Source organism: Emydura macquarii, unplaced genomic scaffold (assembly GCF_026122565.2).
Source record: "Emydura macquarii macquarii isolate MOO-44397 ecotype Brisbane River unplaced genomic scaffold, CSIRO-AGI_Emac_v2 contig_1790, whole genome shotgun sequence".
Lineage (NCBI taxonomy): Eukaryota > Metazoa > Chordata > Testudines > Chelidae > Emydura > Emydura macquarii.
In genome coordinates this window covers 11,559,316-11,573,671 of record NW_027131927.1, presented here as the reverse complement: position 1 = coordinate 11,573,671, position 14,356 = coordinate 11,559,316, and the positions used below count along the sequence as shown (strand labels likewise).

At 40.8% G+C, this 14,356-nt stretch overlaps 1 protein-coding gene across 9 annotated transcripts in view; it reads right to left on the bottom strand.

Moving 5' to 3' along the window:
- ADGRL3 (adhesion G protein-coupled receptor L3) overlaps nucleotides 1–14,356 on the bottom strand; it is a 769,462-nt gene that overhangs the window by 223,258 nt on the left and 531,848 nt on the right. For all 9 annotated transcript variants that reach the window (XM_067556899.1, XM_067556894.1, XM_067556893.1 and 6 more), the window contains one exon: nucleotides 12,304–12,384. In XM_067556899.1, the coding sequence (XP_067413000.1) occupies nucleotides 12,304–12,384 (81 nt within the window). The remainder of the gene's footprint in view (nucleotides 1–12,303; nucleotides 12,385–14,356) is intronic.

Genomic DNA, 14,356 nt, shown 5'->3' with positions numbered 1-14,356 from the left:
TCCATTAGCGGCCAGCTGTGGAGAGACCCACATGTTCTCCCTCAGCTGCGGCTAGCCAGCAAGCAGATGGCAGAATGCTCTCTACAAACAGGTGGAGTCCCCTGTCACTCCCCAGGCCCCAACAATCACACAGTAAGATCTTGTCTAAAACTCATCCGCCCCTAGCTAGGGTTGGGTTCATTCTGCAGCTGTAGAAACATAGCACAAAGCCCTCAGACAGAGCTGTACCCTCAGTTCTCCTCACACCCTATCCCAAATATCCTCTTAGGATGGTTTATTCCAAGGACTTCTCCATGGAGAACTTCCTCCCATTAGTGCTTCGTACTCCGCAACCAAGAGCCACGCTGTCCGTCGCACTCAAACATGCCTACATGCATATAACTGTTGCAATCACATTCAACAATTGGTAATACCCCTGACAAGCAATAACCTTTTTTCTTCAAATATAGCCTTCATGCTGGTTTTCAAGGAGATATAACTCCATGGCTAATCTGAAGGCACTCCCAAGCTGTTTCTGGGCTCGAGGGACACACACATCTTCTGAGTAAGTATCGTCATTATCAAGCCAAACCAATTTCCCCAGCCAAAATTGCAAGAGGTGCTTATAATGGAACTATCAGAAAATCAGGGCTGGCAGATGAGCGTGGGACTTGCTTGCTCCACCTCCCTTGCAAGCAACAGAGGACCCACAGCTGAATCACAGCTGGCTTGGAGCAGAATCATCAGATTGGCTAGAACACGGAGCTGGGTGGATGAACCAGCTGGTGTGCTCTTAAGCCCAGCAGCAACATTAGGCCAATGGTTGCTCAACACTTATGCCTGTATCTGCAATTGCATCTGTGCCTGGCTTGTTCCCAGCCCTGCTCCTGCCATGCTCCTCCAATTGGTTCCTGACTCCGGCTTTGACCCGTGGCTCTAGCTTCTGGTTCCTGACTCCAGTTCTGACCTCTAGGCCTGGCTGCCCACAGCTCTGACCACTAGGCATGACCACCCGTGCCTCAATCTCTGACAGGAACCAGGTAAGAACCTTAACCATGGAGCCATGACCAAGGTTCCATAATATCAATCAATCTATTGATCCTTATTTAATACATATCTAACAAGGATCAAATCTTCAAAAGGGCCTACAGCAGTTAGGCACTCTATTCCCAAAAGGCAAGCTCCCCCTGAATCTATTATACCAAACTACTAGAATTTCCCTCTGCTCCACAACAAATGAAGGTAACAGTGAAAACCTCAACAGCCAAAGAGCTGGGCTCAAAGAGGGAGCATTTCAGAGGCAACAGTCTCCCTGATGTTCAAGTGACTATCTGTCCTTCTCTTCTCAAATCATTTTTTATTTGATTCGCAACAAACGCCAGCTGCCTGGTTTTAAAGCTCTGTTTACTCACAAATGAAAAGTTAAAATACATGGGAAGGCTCCTTGAGGAGCAACCTAATGATCCCGTTTTCTGTTTTGACGCAGCACCTTACCAGATGACAGCAGTAACAAGAAACTTGTGCCTCACACATTTTCTTGCAAGGGCGCATGGGAAGTTGATTTGCATAACTCTTCCGAGTGTGATCACATCCTGGCTAAATGTGATGAGCTCCAATTAGAACACATTAAACCTGCTCATCAACCACTAAGATACATTTAAACGGCATGAAGCACAGAAAGACAGATGGACTATGCTAATGAGTGCCACTGCACTTTATTAACATCTTTGACATCTCGTCAACCAAGCTCGGCACTCACTAACAGAAGTTGCCATGACCTAGGCACATGGTAATTCTGAGCCACTTGTTCAGTTATTTTTCTACCATTTATATGAGGGAGACATTAGTTCATTAATGCTACTGGCCAAATTTATCCCTGATCTAATTTCATAGCATAGACTTCAATGGAATTAGACAAGGGATGGATTTATTATTTGTATTATTGTCATGTATTATTGAACCCCATAAGGACCAGGGCTCTACTGTGTGAGGCACTGCACAAACACAGAAAAAAAAATCAGGCCATTTTTTGGGGGGAAGGTGTCTTTACTAGGAAGTGATCTGCATTAGTAAGAAAGTCAATCCAAAATGAACTTCTCAGCAACCTTTGCCTGTTACCCAAGAATCATGCCATAATTGCTGTAATGGAGGAAAGTGCAAACAAAATCTTTCCAGGAGGAGACCACAAAACAGAAAGGACCATGGCATTTCTTCTAACATAAGACCCATATGATGTACTCTGAATGATAAATCAAAGATCCAGAAGGCATTATTATTTCATTAGCTAAATATGTACCTCTCAATCATGACCTAATCCCAAAATCATTTCACAGAGACAGTTGGAAACATGTTAATTAACTCTCCTAAAAATTTAGCTGACATAAAAATTCCTGTTAACTGTATCCTTTTTTCCAGCCATCAAATTTAAAAACATATTAAAGATGACTTACATAACTATTATCCTTAAAATTGTTATGGCATAAAGAGGTACAAATGAATTTCTTGTTTCCTACAAGGTAAGCTACAACCGCTACATTATCATATTAAAATAAACCTTGAAAAAAAGAAGATTTGCTGTTCTTCAAAACTGCAGGTCACTAATAAGTAGAACAGTTCTACCCAGAAATTGGACTCTGGATTCACTCTACCATTAGAGTTCTAACCCAAAGGATAGTCTAGATTCCAGAATAAAAAAAATCTAGACTGGGCCCGAAACCTAGCCACTAGAGCAGATATCCATGATCCCTTCACTTTTTCCATGTCAAAGACAGCAAATGGCCTTCATTGAGACTAAGGCTAATGCAGTTGTGTAAAGCAGTTAACAGATGATGATCATACAACAGACTAGTCATTAACTAAATCCAACCTAAATTAATGGCTATCCCAAGAAACATTGGTCATATACATTTGAGACTGCCAAGTCCTGGCCTAAATGAACTGTGAATAAAGTTCCATATCAAGGTTGAACCTTTTTGGGGCTATAGCACATTAAAATATTTTCTCTCCCATTCAGTACAGATTGCAAAATCTCCCAAGATGTCAAAAGAGCTGCCAATTTTTCTCTGCATGAAGCAGGATCAGACATCTCCCTCCACAGACAAATGAGTGAGTTCTGAGATGAAAGGAATGAGTAGAGCATGGCAAATGGAGAAGGGGAATAGCTGAAGAGGAAGAGGGACAGAAGTGAGGAATGAGTGACTTATTTACTTACTTCTCTCTTCCATTTCTTTTCTCTATCTTAATCTCCTGTGGCCTTTCTTCTCCTGTCCTGCATGATTTCTAAAGGCCCAAATTCTGCAGTCTTTACTCCAGACTTACTCAGGCAAAACTCTCATTAATTTCAAAGATAATTTTGCCAAAAGAAGTTTGCAATAAGGACAGAAGGATGATGACTGGACCTCTTCACTAACATTAAAGTTTCTCTTAGCATCACTGCTGAACGTCTGCCATTCTGCAGAGCCCTTTATGCACCTCTTCCCTGTCTCACTGAGCAGAAGACTGTAGCTGATGCTAATTCAACAGGCCAGGGAAACAGTGGCATAAGCAACTGGAGGGAATTCAGCACTTCAGTTTAAATTGCAAGAAGGAAACAGAACACCTGCCTATTCATCAGAAACCTGTAGAGGAATTACAATGATTTAATGCCAGCTTCCCATTCTCCCCCATTGCTCTCCCGTCTACATTTTGCTGTAAACTCTCTACCCACTGCTGCCAGGCCACCTATCCTACATTGGACTTTATCGGCAATTGCTTTTTTTTAAAGCATCGCAGTTCTTACGGAGTAGCCTTCTCTTCCAGGTAACGCTGATTCAGTAGAGCAGAAAGGAATACTGCAATTCTGAAGTATAGGAACTCAGATTAAAATATATAGTGCGTGTGGGTTCTAAAAATAATCAAGACATGTGACAGGGTCTCCTCTGATAGTGCAGGCTGTCTTCATGGCCCATTGACTCATCCTGCACCTCCAGACCTTTGCCAAACAACACTCACATCAATACTTTACTGGCCAGATTTTCAGAAGAGTTCAGCATCCAACAGCTCCCATTTAGCCCAGAAATAAGATTTAGGGTACACAACAACTTGTCTCCTAAACACTTCACAGTCCAGCACCACAGGAATGCAGTCCCTTGTGACAGGCTGACAGTCCGGTGGAAACCACTTGTGCTATCCATGTCAATACATAATGCCTACCATGAGCAAAGCTTGGAAAATCAGGCCCTTAATCTCCTACCAATGGTGCTTGCATACACATTCAAAGGGATCTTTTAAATGAACAACAACAAAAAGCCCTTAATGTTTCCAGTGTTGACAACATACTTCAACACTCATGTCACTGGGTACCTCTACCACTAGGAGTCATCTAACATAACAGAAGCAAAGAAACAAAATGTGGCTACTGATTAAAATGGTTGCAGTGACAGATGAAGCCTTTCCAGTAGCTAAACTCTTCTTTGATCACATCAGAAGCCTCCCGAAGGAAGTGTTCTCTAACATTCTAAGCCAGAAACCTTTTTAATATCTCAGAAAGGGGTAAAAGGAGGGCCATTTGTGCTTCTCCATAACATTACTATAGACTTGTGCTATTCTTTTTTAAACAGATGTGAGCCTTGGAAATCACTGGACCTGAAATTTGATCTCATGTATGATTTATGTGCCCTCTTCTCTGATTACACAAATACAAATATAGCAGGACTTTTTAGCAGCACTGAATCAGTTCAGAATTAATACCAGATGACAAAATGGACCATGTACCAGGAGGGAGAAAGTTACGGTAAAAGCTCCTTCCCATTAAAGGGGCCATTCATTCATGTGGCCACTATTCCACAGGGGAGCTGGACATAAATTATGTATTTGACATCTAGTTATAGATGATTATATCTGACATAATTAAGTTATAATGGAAGGAATTTGCACGTTGTTTGGTTATTAAGTGCCCATTTATTGTCCCTGCACCAGGTGGAATGGTGATAGGCCATACAAATCATCCAGAAAAAAATGCCAAAATGGGCTCCTTTACTGATGAAGTACCACACATGTTTATTAATTTAACAGCTTGTCTTCTGCCTCCTCCATCTGCTCATTTAAAACAGTTATTTACCCTATAAATATTTCAGAAGAATGTGTGGCCAAAATAATTAGTCCGGGAGGGTGACAGGGCTGTTTGAGAAGGGGCTCATGCTGTATACAGAATAATATTCTTCTTCCACAGTGGATTAGTTAACAGATATTTGGTTGTTTGTTTGTTTGAGTTTTTAATAGGACATTCACTTTAGATTAGTGCTGCTTGAGTGTATATCATCATAAATGGTTCCAATCTCCAGCTGTTGCCAGTGTCAGGTGGGAGAATGAAAAGGTCCACCGATGATGTCACAGTGCACGGTTCAATAAAGTGTAAAACGAAGCACTCTATTAAAGAACATCTCTGGGGTCAAAGTCTGTGACTGTTTTAAGCTGATCACATAATACTACAACTCAACAAAACTTAAAAAGAATAAAATTTCGAAGGAGCTTAAAATAAGACCAAATGCCGCTCTCTGGGGGAGAATTTCCTTACAATGAGAAGGTTAACTGGTGGAAATATATACAAAAAATCCCTTTTTAAGCAAGAGGGACAAAAGGAAAAGATGCAATTTAAAAGGAGTTAAACTCTCAAAGTGAAATTGTGTTTTTCTTAGTTCTGCTAATATTTTCAAGTGTAAATACAGGGTTACAACACTTTCCATCTGCACGCAGGATTTAGCGTGTCTGCTTGAGAAAGTCTGTTAGCTCATGCTGGAGAGAATGCTGTTACCTTATAAATAAACAGCAATGCCCTGCAGTGCCCCTCTCAAATGGAAACACATATCTGAAGGAAGGAAGTGCAACAATTCAACAGCATAAAAAAAATAAAAGTGAAAGGCACGCAACTTAGTTTGTGACTATGGGTAGTTACAGGGTGTAGACTGGACTGCATTCATGACAACAAACAAACACTGTAGGCTTCAAGGAGATTTGTTTATGCAAGTCCAAGTCACTAATATTCACTTGCTGTGCTTATTTTTTAAATAAACAAAACATATTGGCATGGGTCAAACTCAGCCCAGCCATCCACCTTACTGAATCTCACTGGGTTCAGTGTATGCTTGTAGGGTATAAACCAGGGCCAAATCTGGATCATGCAGCCAGATTTTTATAAAAGCTCAGGGCCAGATGTTCAAATGCTCAGCATCCACAATTGGAGAGCAATTTTTCAGAAGAGTTCACTTCCCATTTTGGCACTTACACGAAGGTCAGCTTTTTCAAAAGGACTCAGCACACAGAAGCACCCTGCATGCCACTTATGGCCACATTTTCAAAAGAACTCAGCTCCCAACCTGCTGAGCTTTATTGAAGACCTGGCTTCGATTGTGGGTGCTGAGCACTTTAAAAAATACGGGCCGTAGTGACGAACAGCCAAGTTCCATAAAACAACCATCACCACCAATAATAATAAACTATACAGTAAAAGCTCTAACCAATCCCAAAAGTATCTGGAAATTGACCGGATGCAATTTCTGAAATGTGTGGAGGGGTATTTTTCCTTATTCAAGCCCTCAATAATTGTTAAAACCATTCAGGAAGGGAACTTGTTTATAGAAGCAATGCCTATTATATAACATTAACCAGTCTGTGATAACATTATTGTGAATGACTACCTAGTACTTAGCATACGCAATATATGTGAGTTACGTGGATCATACAGTGTTTGCCTGAAAACCAAAAGGGTAATCCCGCAGGAAAATGCTATATGACTTTTGCTGGGTCACTGTTTAGGTTGCTTATTATCCCATTCAGATATCTGGGAATGGCTCTTTAGAGAGAGAGAGAGAGAGAGGTCCTTGGGAGTGGGCTGAGCATCATGAAAGAGGAACTCTAGCAGCAGCCAAGCTTGGGGAGAAGGCTTTGGCTTGGATTTTGTGATGCTTCATTGAGAACTCCTTTTGTGAATAAACCAAGGTTGTGTTATGTCAGGCGTCGACTGTATTTCGAGCCACCTGCTCACAACATTGTATGTTGGTATCTTAAAAGGTTATCAATAGTTGTGACATCGTGTCCTGACATGCATATGCACTGAGACTTCCAAAGCTGCCCAAGCCATTTAGATGACCAACTCCCATGGAAGCTGGGAATCTGAACTCTCAGCCACAGTGCACAACATTGATTATCATCACGCACCATCACTGCACTGATCTCAGCTCTTGAATGATAAGTAGCCCTCACCATTAAGTGAATGTATTACTGTGACATAAGCCAAACTTCTTACTTGTGAATACCTTTCCTGTCATCTCACTGTGCTAAATACCAACTGCAAAGCTGGGCTTTCTCACTGGCAGTGAAAAGGCTTCTCATCGAAAAGCAAAGAGGGGAAAAATCACGCCTGATCCTGGGAGATGGACAGAGATGGCAGAAATGGCCTGGCAATATAGAGCAAGCTAGCACCAGCACAGGAATGGACAGTAGCACACAGTGCATGGCCTTACTGTGGGCAGAATCTAGCTCTCCTCTGATAGATACCTGAGGGTCTGGCTTTTTCTCCCCAACAGTTTGTCATCACTTGTCAAGCTTGTCACTCCAATAAAGCCTCACTGAAATGAACTGAACTGAATTGAACAGAAAGAAAATTGAGGAAACATCCATGTTCTCTGCTGCCAAGAACCCACCTCACTGCATGAGTTTTTGTGAGTTGATGACGTAGTGTAACAGGAACTGGTTAGTCCCTTACCTAAACTCTCCTACCAGGAAAATGACATGGCTAAGAGGAGGCAGTCAGTAATCTATGGCCATAACTAACTAAAGGGAGGCTGAAGAAAAGATAAAAGAAGGACCCCGGAATGAAATAAAAGGATAGCCTAAAGAACAAAAAGCATTCTCAGCCACTGACCGCTCAGTCAATCCAGGAAGGTCGATCTGGTGGCAACAACTTTGCTGCCATCAGTATAGACATACCCTCAGCCTGGGGGTAGTGGGTGGTTATAATAGTGGACAGCGAGTCCACATCTTGTGACCAAAAGTGCATATGTCTAAGGTCATCATTTGCTATGGGGAAAGGGGGCAGTTGGACCGTGGTTTGCTTCCTCCCCAGGCTTTGTAGGTCTTATGCTCCATTATGTCTTCCACTTTTAAAGAAACAGATCAAGTGATAAAGAAGGGACTAATGATCTGAATGGAGGTCTATATTGGATGGCTGCCTGGAGAAATCTGCATAGAAAAAATGAGAACCCACAGGGTGTCCCCTCTATTTAACTTACCTATTCTTCATTTGTAAAGCCAGGGCTTTTAAATAAGTTTGATTTGTGTATTAATATGTTTTGAAACCATTTCAGTTCAACTTTATCAACTCCCTGAGCCACTCATCCCCCCATAGCCAGTACCTGAAGGAAAATTTTGCAGAAGAGTAGCTAAGCAACAGAAGTTCTTGCCTTTGCCTGCCTAGCTTTAAAGCCAGGAATATATTTTATGTTTCCTATAATTCCAAGTACACAGCAAAATCTGCTTTTATAAAGCTTTATAAATAGTTTTAGTATGTGGATTCAGTGAGTTTAATTCAGTTCATTCACTGTATTTTAGTGCCTGGAGGAATTTTAGTCAAAATATTAAATTTCAGTTATTGCTATATGTGTTATTTCTGTAAAACTTCCTCCAAAGCCAGGACATTAGAGTCCCACTTATCTTTGAAATTCTCTGCTATCGTCAGTCACAAGCAAACCGTTTTTGTAATAGAGGCTAAAATCCTTAGTTTATGAGATCACAACCTGGGGATCCAGAAACAGTTTGATGTCACAAATTAATGATTAACATTTAATGCTCAGGAAGAAGGAACTGCCTGAGCAAATGAAAGATGTTTCTTAAATATAAAAGGCTAATAACTACCTATCGAGTACAGGAACTAAAACACAAAAGGGTAAATAGAGTTTCCCTTATCTTTATGCATGAGCAATCAGTCCAGACAGTTAACGTGTTCAGGACCAGGCATAATAAATAAGACAAAGCCCCAGTTGTTGGAACACTACATCTGAACCGATAGAACAATGCACTTATTTTCAGCAGTCATAGGTCTCAGCTATGGTGAAATCTGTCTCGGCTATCTCTGGAATTAATTTGTATATAAATACATATAAACAATCACATAAAAATAACTGTAGCATAGCCCTGTTTGTTTTACTAAAGGTAGGTGTAAAAATAATGGTTATGGATGCTTCAGATATGAAACTAATTTAAAACCATATTTTCTAATGAATGGGGGTGGGGAAGAAGAAAACTTTAAAAGTGAATGCTGATCTAGGGCCTTATTTTTATTAAATGATTTAGAGTGTCATTACTATGTTTCTATAAAGAGTGGTGGCTTGAGGTAATAACCTTGTAATGTATGGTGACACTAATGTCCTAGTAAACTACTGAAGTTTATACTCTATTCAGTAAAATGTAGGGTTGGAAAAATGCATTGCATACATAAATAATAAAACGTCACCAGTGATAAAATAAAAATAAAAAAAAAAATAGTTACAAATAAATCTGGCAGCTGAAAGTTGCAATTGAATATACCCACAGCAGCAACAGCATTTAAAAGGTATAATTTATTTTTGCTTATGTATGCAAAATGAGGATGCTTTTATTTTTGTAGCCCATTTATCTTTAATTTTAGCGTGATTACAGTTGAAACTGCAATGTGGATACTACTGCTCTTTCTGCTGCAGTGAAATGGAACAGCAACCTATACCTACTGACTAATTAAGTGCTGAGGGAACATGGAGGGGAAATTAAGATAGCCAAAACAGTAGCAGGAGGCAAATGGAGCAGGGGCCAAAGGGAAGAACAGTGTAGAAGAAGAAGGAGGAAGTGACAGAGATAATGCCTCGCCCTTTTTATCATTGTCAGGGAAGTTCTCTGGCCTGTGATACCCAGGAGGTCAGACTAGATTATCACAGTGGTCCCTTCTGGCTTTAAAATCTATGATTCTATGAATCATCTCAAAGCCTAAACTGCTGATAACAAATAGTGTGGGGTGGCTGAAAAGGATCACTTCTGGTATAGTCCCAGTGAAGGTTATTTTTATTGGCCTATGTTCTGTTTCACACCTACATTTCCCGTGGTGATAAATGAAAAGTTTTTTTTTTATTTAAATAATGTGATTAAAATAAAAGCAAAGTTAAAATTACAGAATGTGCTTTAAAGGCAAAGCAAGCTTATAATATGAGTTTACTCCCTAGTGGGCTATACCATAGGAGGTAACTGCTTTTACACACACACACACACACACACACACACACACACACACACACACACACACACACACACACACACACACACACACACACACACACACACACACACACACACACACACACACACACACACACACAATTGTTTGTGATCTTTACTGCTGCAGTGCCTAAGAACGCACTGACATTCACAATGAAAGACAGCCGAAAACTTACATTTGGAGGGTGAAATCCTGGACTCTATTGATGTTAATGGCAAAATTCCCAGGGACTTCACTGCACCTAGAATATGCTTGCATTTAGGCTGCAAAGTCCAGGGTAACTTCTGGGAGCAAAGATACGTTTCAGTGCACGTGCTGAGACTTCCTTGATCTCTTAACACAGGGGACAGGGGATGGGTAAGGTAAAAGAAGCCTTTCAAAGTCCGATTCTGATACACCCACACTGAACAGCACTGATGGGACAACTACGCAGTAAGAGACTAATCCATTGGAGTCAAGGTATCCGAATCTGCCCTCTGACTTTATTGAGCTCCCATGGCCACTCACGACAACAGGGTACTACATAGCCTGGGGTCTACCCATGCAGCCTTAGCTGCAGATCACAGTCTTAAGAGTGTGAGCTTTTGGGGGAGGGACTGATTTGTCTTCATGTTTTCCAAGCACCAAACACACTGTTGGTGCTAACGAAGTAAGTACCATCTGATGTGGGAAGAAGAGAGTCCCGACGTGACAGTAATCAACCAGCTCGGCCAGTGTAGCAACCACCTGCCATTTGCATCTTTCTGCTGAACCATCCATTTGCATATCTAGCCCAGCTCTCTGTGCCAATGGGGGTGCACTGGCTGAGGCAATTTAGGAACTGGTCCCACCCACACGGTGTCACATGTTAGTGCACTCAGCCTTGCACTTGCGTGTTATATTTTCAATATAGTGCACTCAGAGAAACACACGTGTGTGCATCTGAAATTCTACACGTCGGATAGTTACGCAACAGGAGGAAGACTGGAATTGTCAGACTGGATCAGACCCAAGGTACATCGAGTACTATACTTTGTCTCATCAGTGCAAATGGCTTCTCAGGAAGCTGCAAGTTCTACTGCAGTAGGTGGTTATGGAATAAGCTGCCTATAAGGAAATTCATCTCCATACACTTTCTTAGCTGCTCAAATGTATTTAAAGGGCTTCCTAAAGAATTTTTGAGGTGGGAATTATTGTTGCCTTAGTTTCTTCTTTTGCCTGTAACGGTTCTGAAAAATAGATCATCACCACTCTCTCACTCTCCCTGATCATATGTTACTCTGCCCCGCATGCACAAGAAAAAAAATGTACCGCCCTACTTTTAAAGTAAATGGTCATATGCATGCCCATGGCTGAGCAAGAGATTTCTCCATATCCGTATTTGGTTTTAACATATAGATCTTATTATGATGCAGCCAAATACAGTTGATTCGGTATCGTAGAGCTGTTTAACTGAACACATCCAGCCTGAGTAAAATGAGCACAGAAAAGATCTGCAAACAATCTGAGTGCATCTTTTAGGGGCACAAAGCACACTGTACTTTGCAGAATTTGAGGAAACGGGGGAGATGAGGGGAGTGAGAAATCTCCCAATTAGGCTGTGAAATGGAGTCACTCCATACTGTTGGTGCAGTCCCACCACTCTCTGAGTGGCTGCAGATCCATCAGCTCTCCACATTCATCTGCCACTCTTGACCCCATTAGAATGCAGAAGAGTCCCCACCAAAACTGGCTTTGCAGGGGAACCAGGGAGGCAGGTAGCATTGTGAGAGGATTAAGGAAGATAGTTCTCCAACACAAATGTACATTGTACTGTTTGGGAGAGCTAAATGGCCCTGGGATAATACATTAATCTCAAATCTACCCAAGGAATAGAGAACATGAGCCAAATTTATCGCTGGTGTAACTCTATTTAAGTCAATGGAATTAATTTGCCTCAATAAGTACCACGGGATGGCACACTGTAACTTTCTTCATGGAGGCTCTTCTGCATAAACAAATAAAATACATTCCTGTGAATGACTATTTGACCATGCACATAGACACAGACTATGTCACTGACTCACCCTTTGAAGGCGGCCTCTCCGGGTCCGAAACATGATGAATCAGTGGAGTGATGTAGGAAACCTGCCCATGGTGTGCCTGCCCTGTGGACAAATCAAGGGTTTTAGTGGCTACTATTTCACATTCAGTTCTGTAAGGATTTTAGTTCAACATACACATCATACCACATATTTAAAACATGACTAACAAGAGGGTCAAACATTTTCTACTTTATCATATATTTTTCTTGCACACATAAATACATGAGGAAGACAAGTCTCGGGAGGACTTTTGACCTCCCAATATATATATCCACATTTTTTTGCTTCCTCCAAAAATACACAGATTGTATGTTTAAATTTAGCCATTTCTCCCATTGCCACTCGTAGTGAATGGCTCCACATATTTGTTCATCATAATGTTTCCCCTGGGATCCAACATGAACTGTTTTAGAACAGGCTAGTTGCAGTTTCATAGTGAATTTTGCATTACATTATCTTATGGGGCCTCATATCCATTTTCATTTGCAGATTCGCTGTGTATCAAACTTGGCGGGGGGCGGGGGGAAGAACATTCTGTTAACCTGACTCAAAATGGAAAATGAGCAGTTCCAGGTTACAGCAATCTTTACACTTGCTGCCTACAAGAGCTGTTACTGAAAGTATGGTATAAATTACAACAAATAGTGACTTGAGATTTGGTCTACAGTAGATGTAAAGTTTGATGTGCAAAAATTATAGTCACTTTCACCTGAATGAAAGCAGTTTAATACTCAAGCTTACAATGCAGTTCTTTAGTTGCTAAAGACTTCATTCTTTTCCAGTGGATCACTAGGTACCTGCTAATATTTAGAAACTTTTATTTATAATAAAAACATGCTATAATTCATCTATTTACAGTAACAATTTTCTGGGCTGTTAATCTCTTTTTCTAAACAAGGAAAGTTAATGATACATAGATTATGATAGCTAGAATAACCTTCCCGTTTCAAGTAATATTCATGCTGTAATAAAAACAGTTGATTCCTCTTATGAGGCACATTCCAAATAATTAATATGGCTCCCTGTTGACATTTGCTGTTGTTGCTCCAAGCAGTTTTCAAGCTATCCTCATAGGCACTGGAGAATTGGTACAGTCTTCAGGGTTCTTCATAATGACATCCAACAATACTGGGAGTGCGCCATGCTGGTATAAGCAATATACTGAAAACATCTCGTCAGGGGTGTAAAACATTAAATGGAAAAAAAGAGTGTCTGCATGGAATGAGATATATTTACTGCTTCGCACTGAGACTGACTCAAATAATTTGCATTATTAGCTACTGCAATAATTGTATGTTATTCAGGTTTAAAATCTATTGGCATGGCATGAATTCTATATTTGCTTTAAAATGCTTTATCATGGGAAATTTTGTTCATGAAAAACCCATGTCTGATAATGAGTTAAGGGGCTTTTCATGTCTCAGTTGCATGTTTATACCCCACTCAATGACAACAGCGAAGAGAAGTCACCATCTGATAATTGCTCAGTCATGAGACAGAAATTAATTGGCTGGTCTCCCTCCAGTTAGGTGCAGATCCATTGCCGGATCAAAACCTTAATGGCCTAGGGGTGTAGCTCTCATTTATGGTGCCAGAGATCATGGACCCAAATCCTGGGGAAGCACTGGAAGAGGAAGTAAAAATTATAGGAGCTTTAGAAAGATCCAATGGCTGGAATTTGAGGCTAGACAAATACAGACTAGAAATAAGGCCCAATTTTTTAACTGTAACAATAAGTAATCACTGCAATAGCTTCTCAAGGATTGTGGTGGATTCTCCATCACTAGCCATTTTTAAAAGATATGCTCTAGTTCAGACAGGAATTAGTTCAGGGAAGTCATACGGCCTGTGTTATATGCAACATCAGACTAGACGATTTCAATGGTTACTTCTGGCCTTATTGAAGGGAATGTGAGTTATGCAATTGACTTCATTATAACCAGAATTTCATGCTAATTACCTATGCTAGATTTGGAGGGTGATTCCTGGCCCAGCTGAAGTCAGTGGGAAAATGTCCATCACTTCAAACTGGACC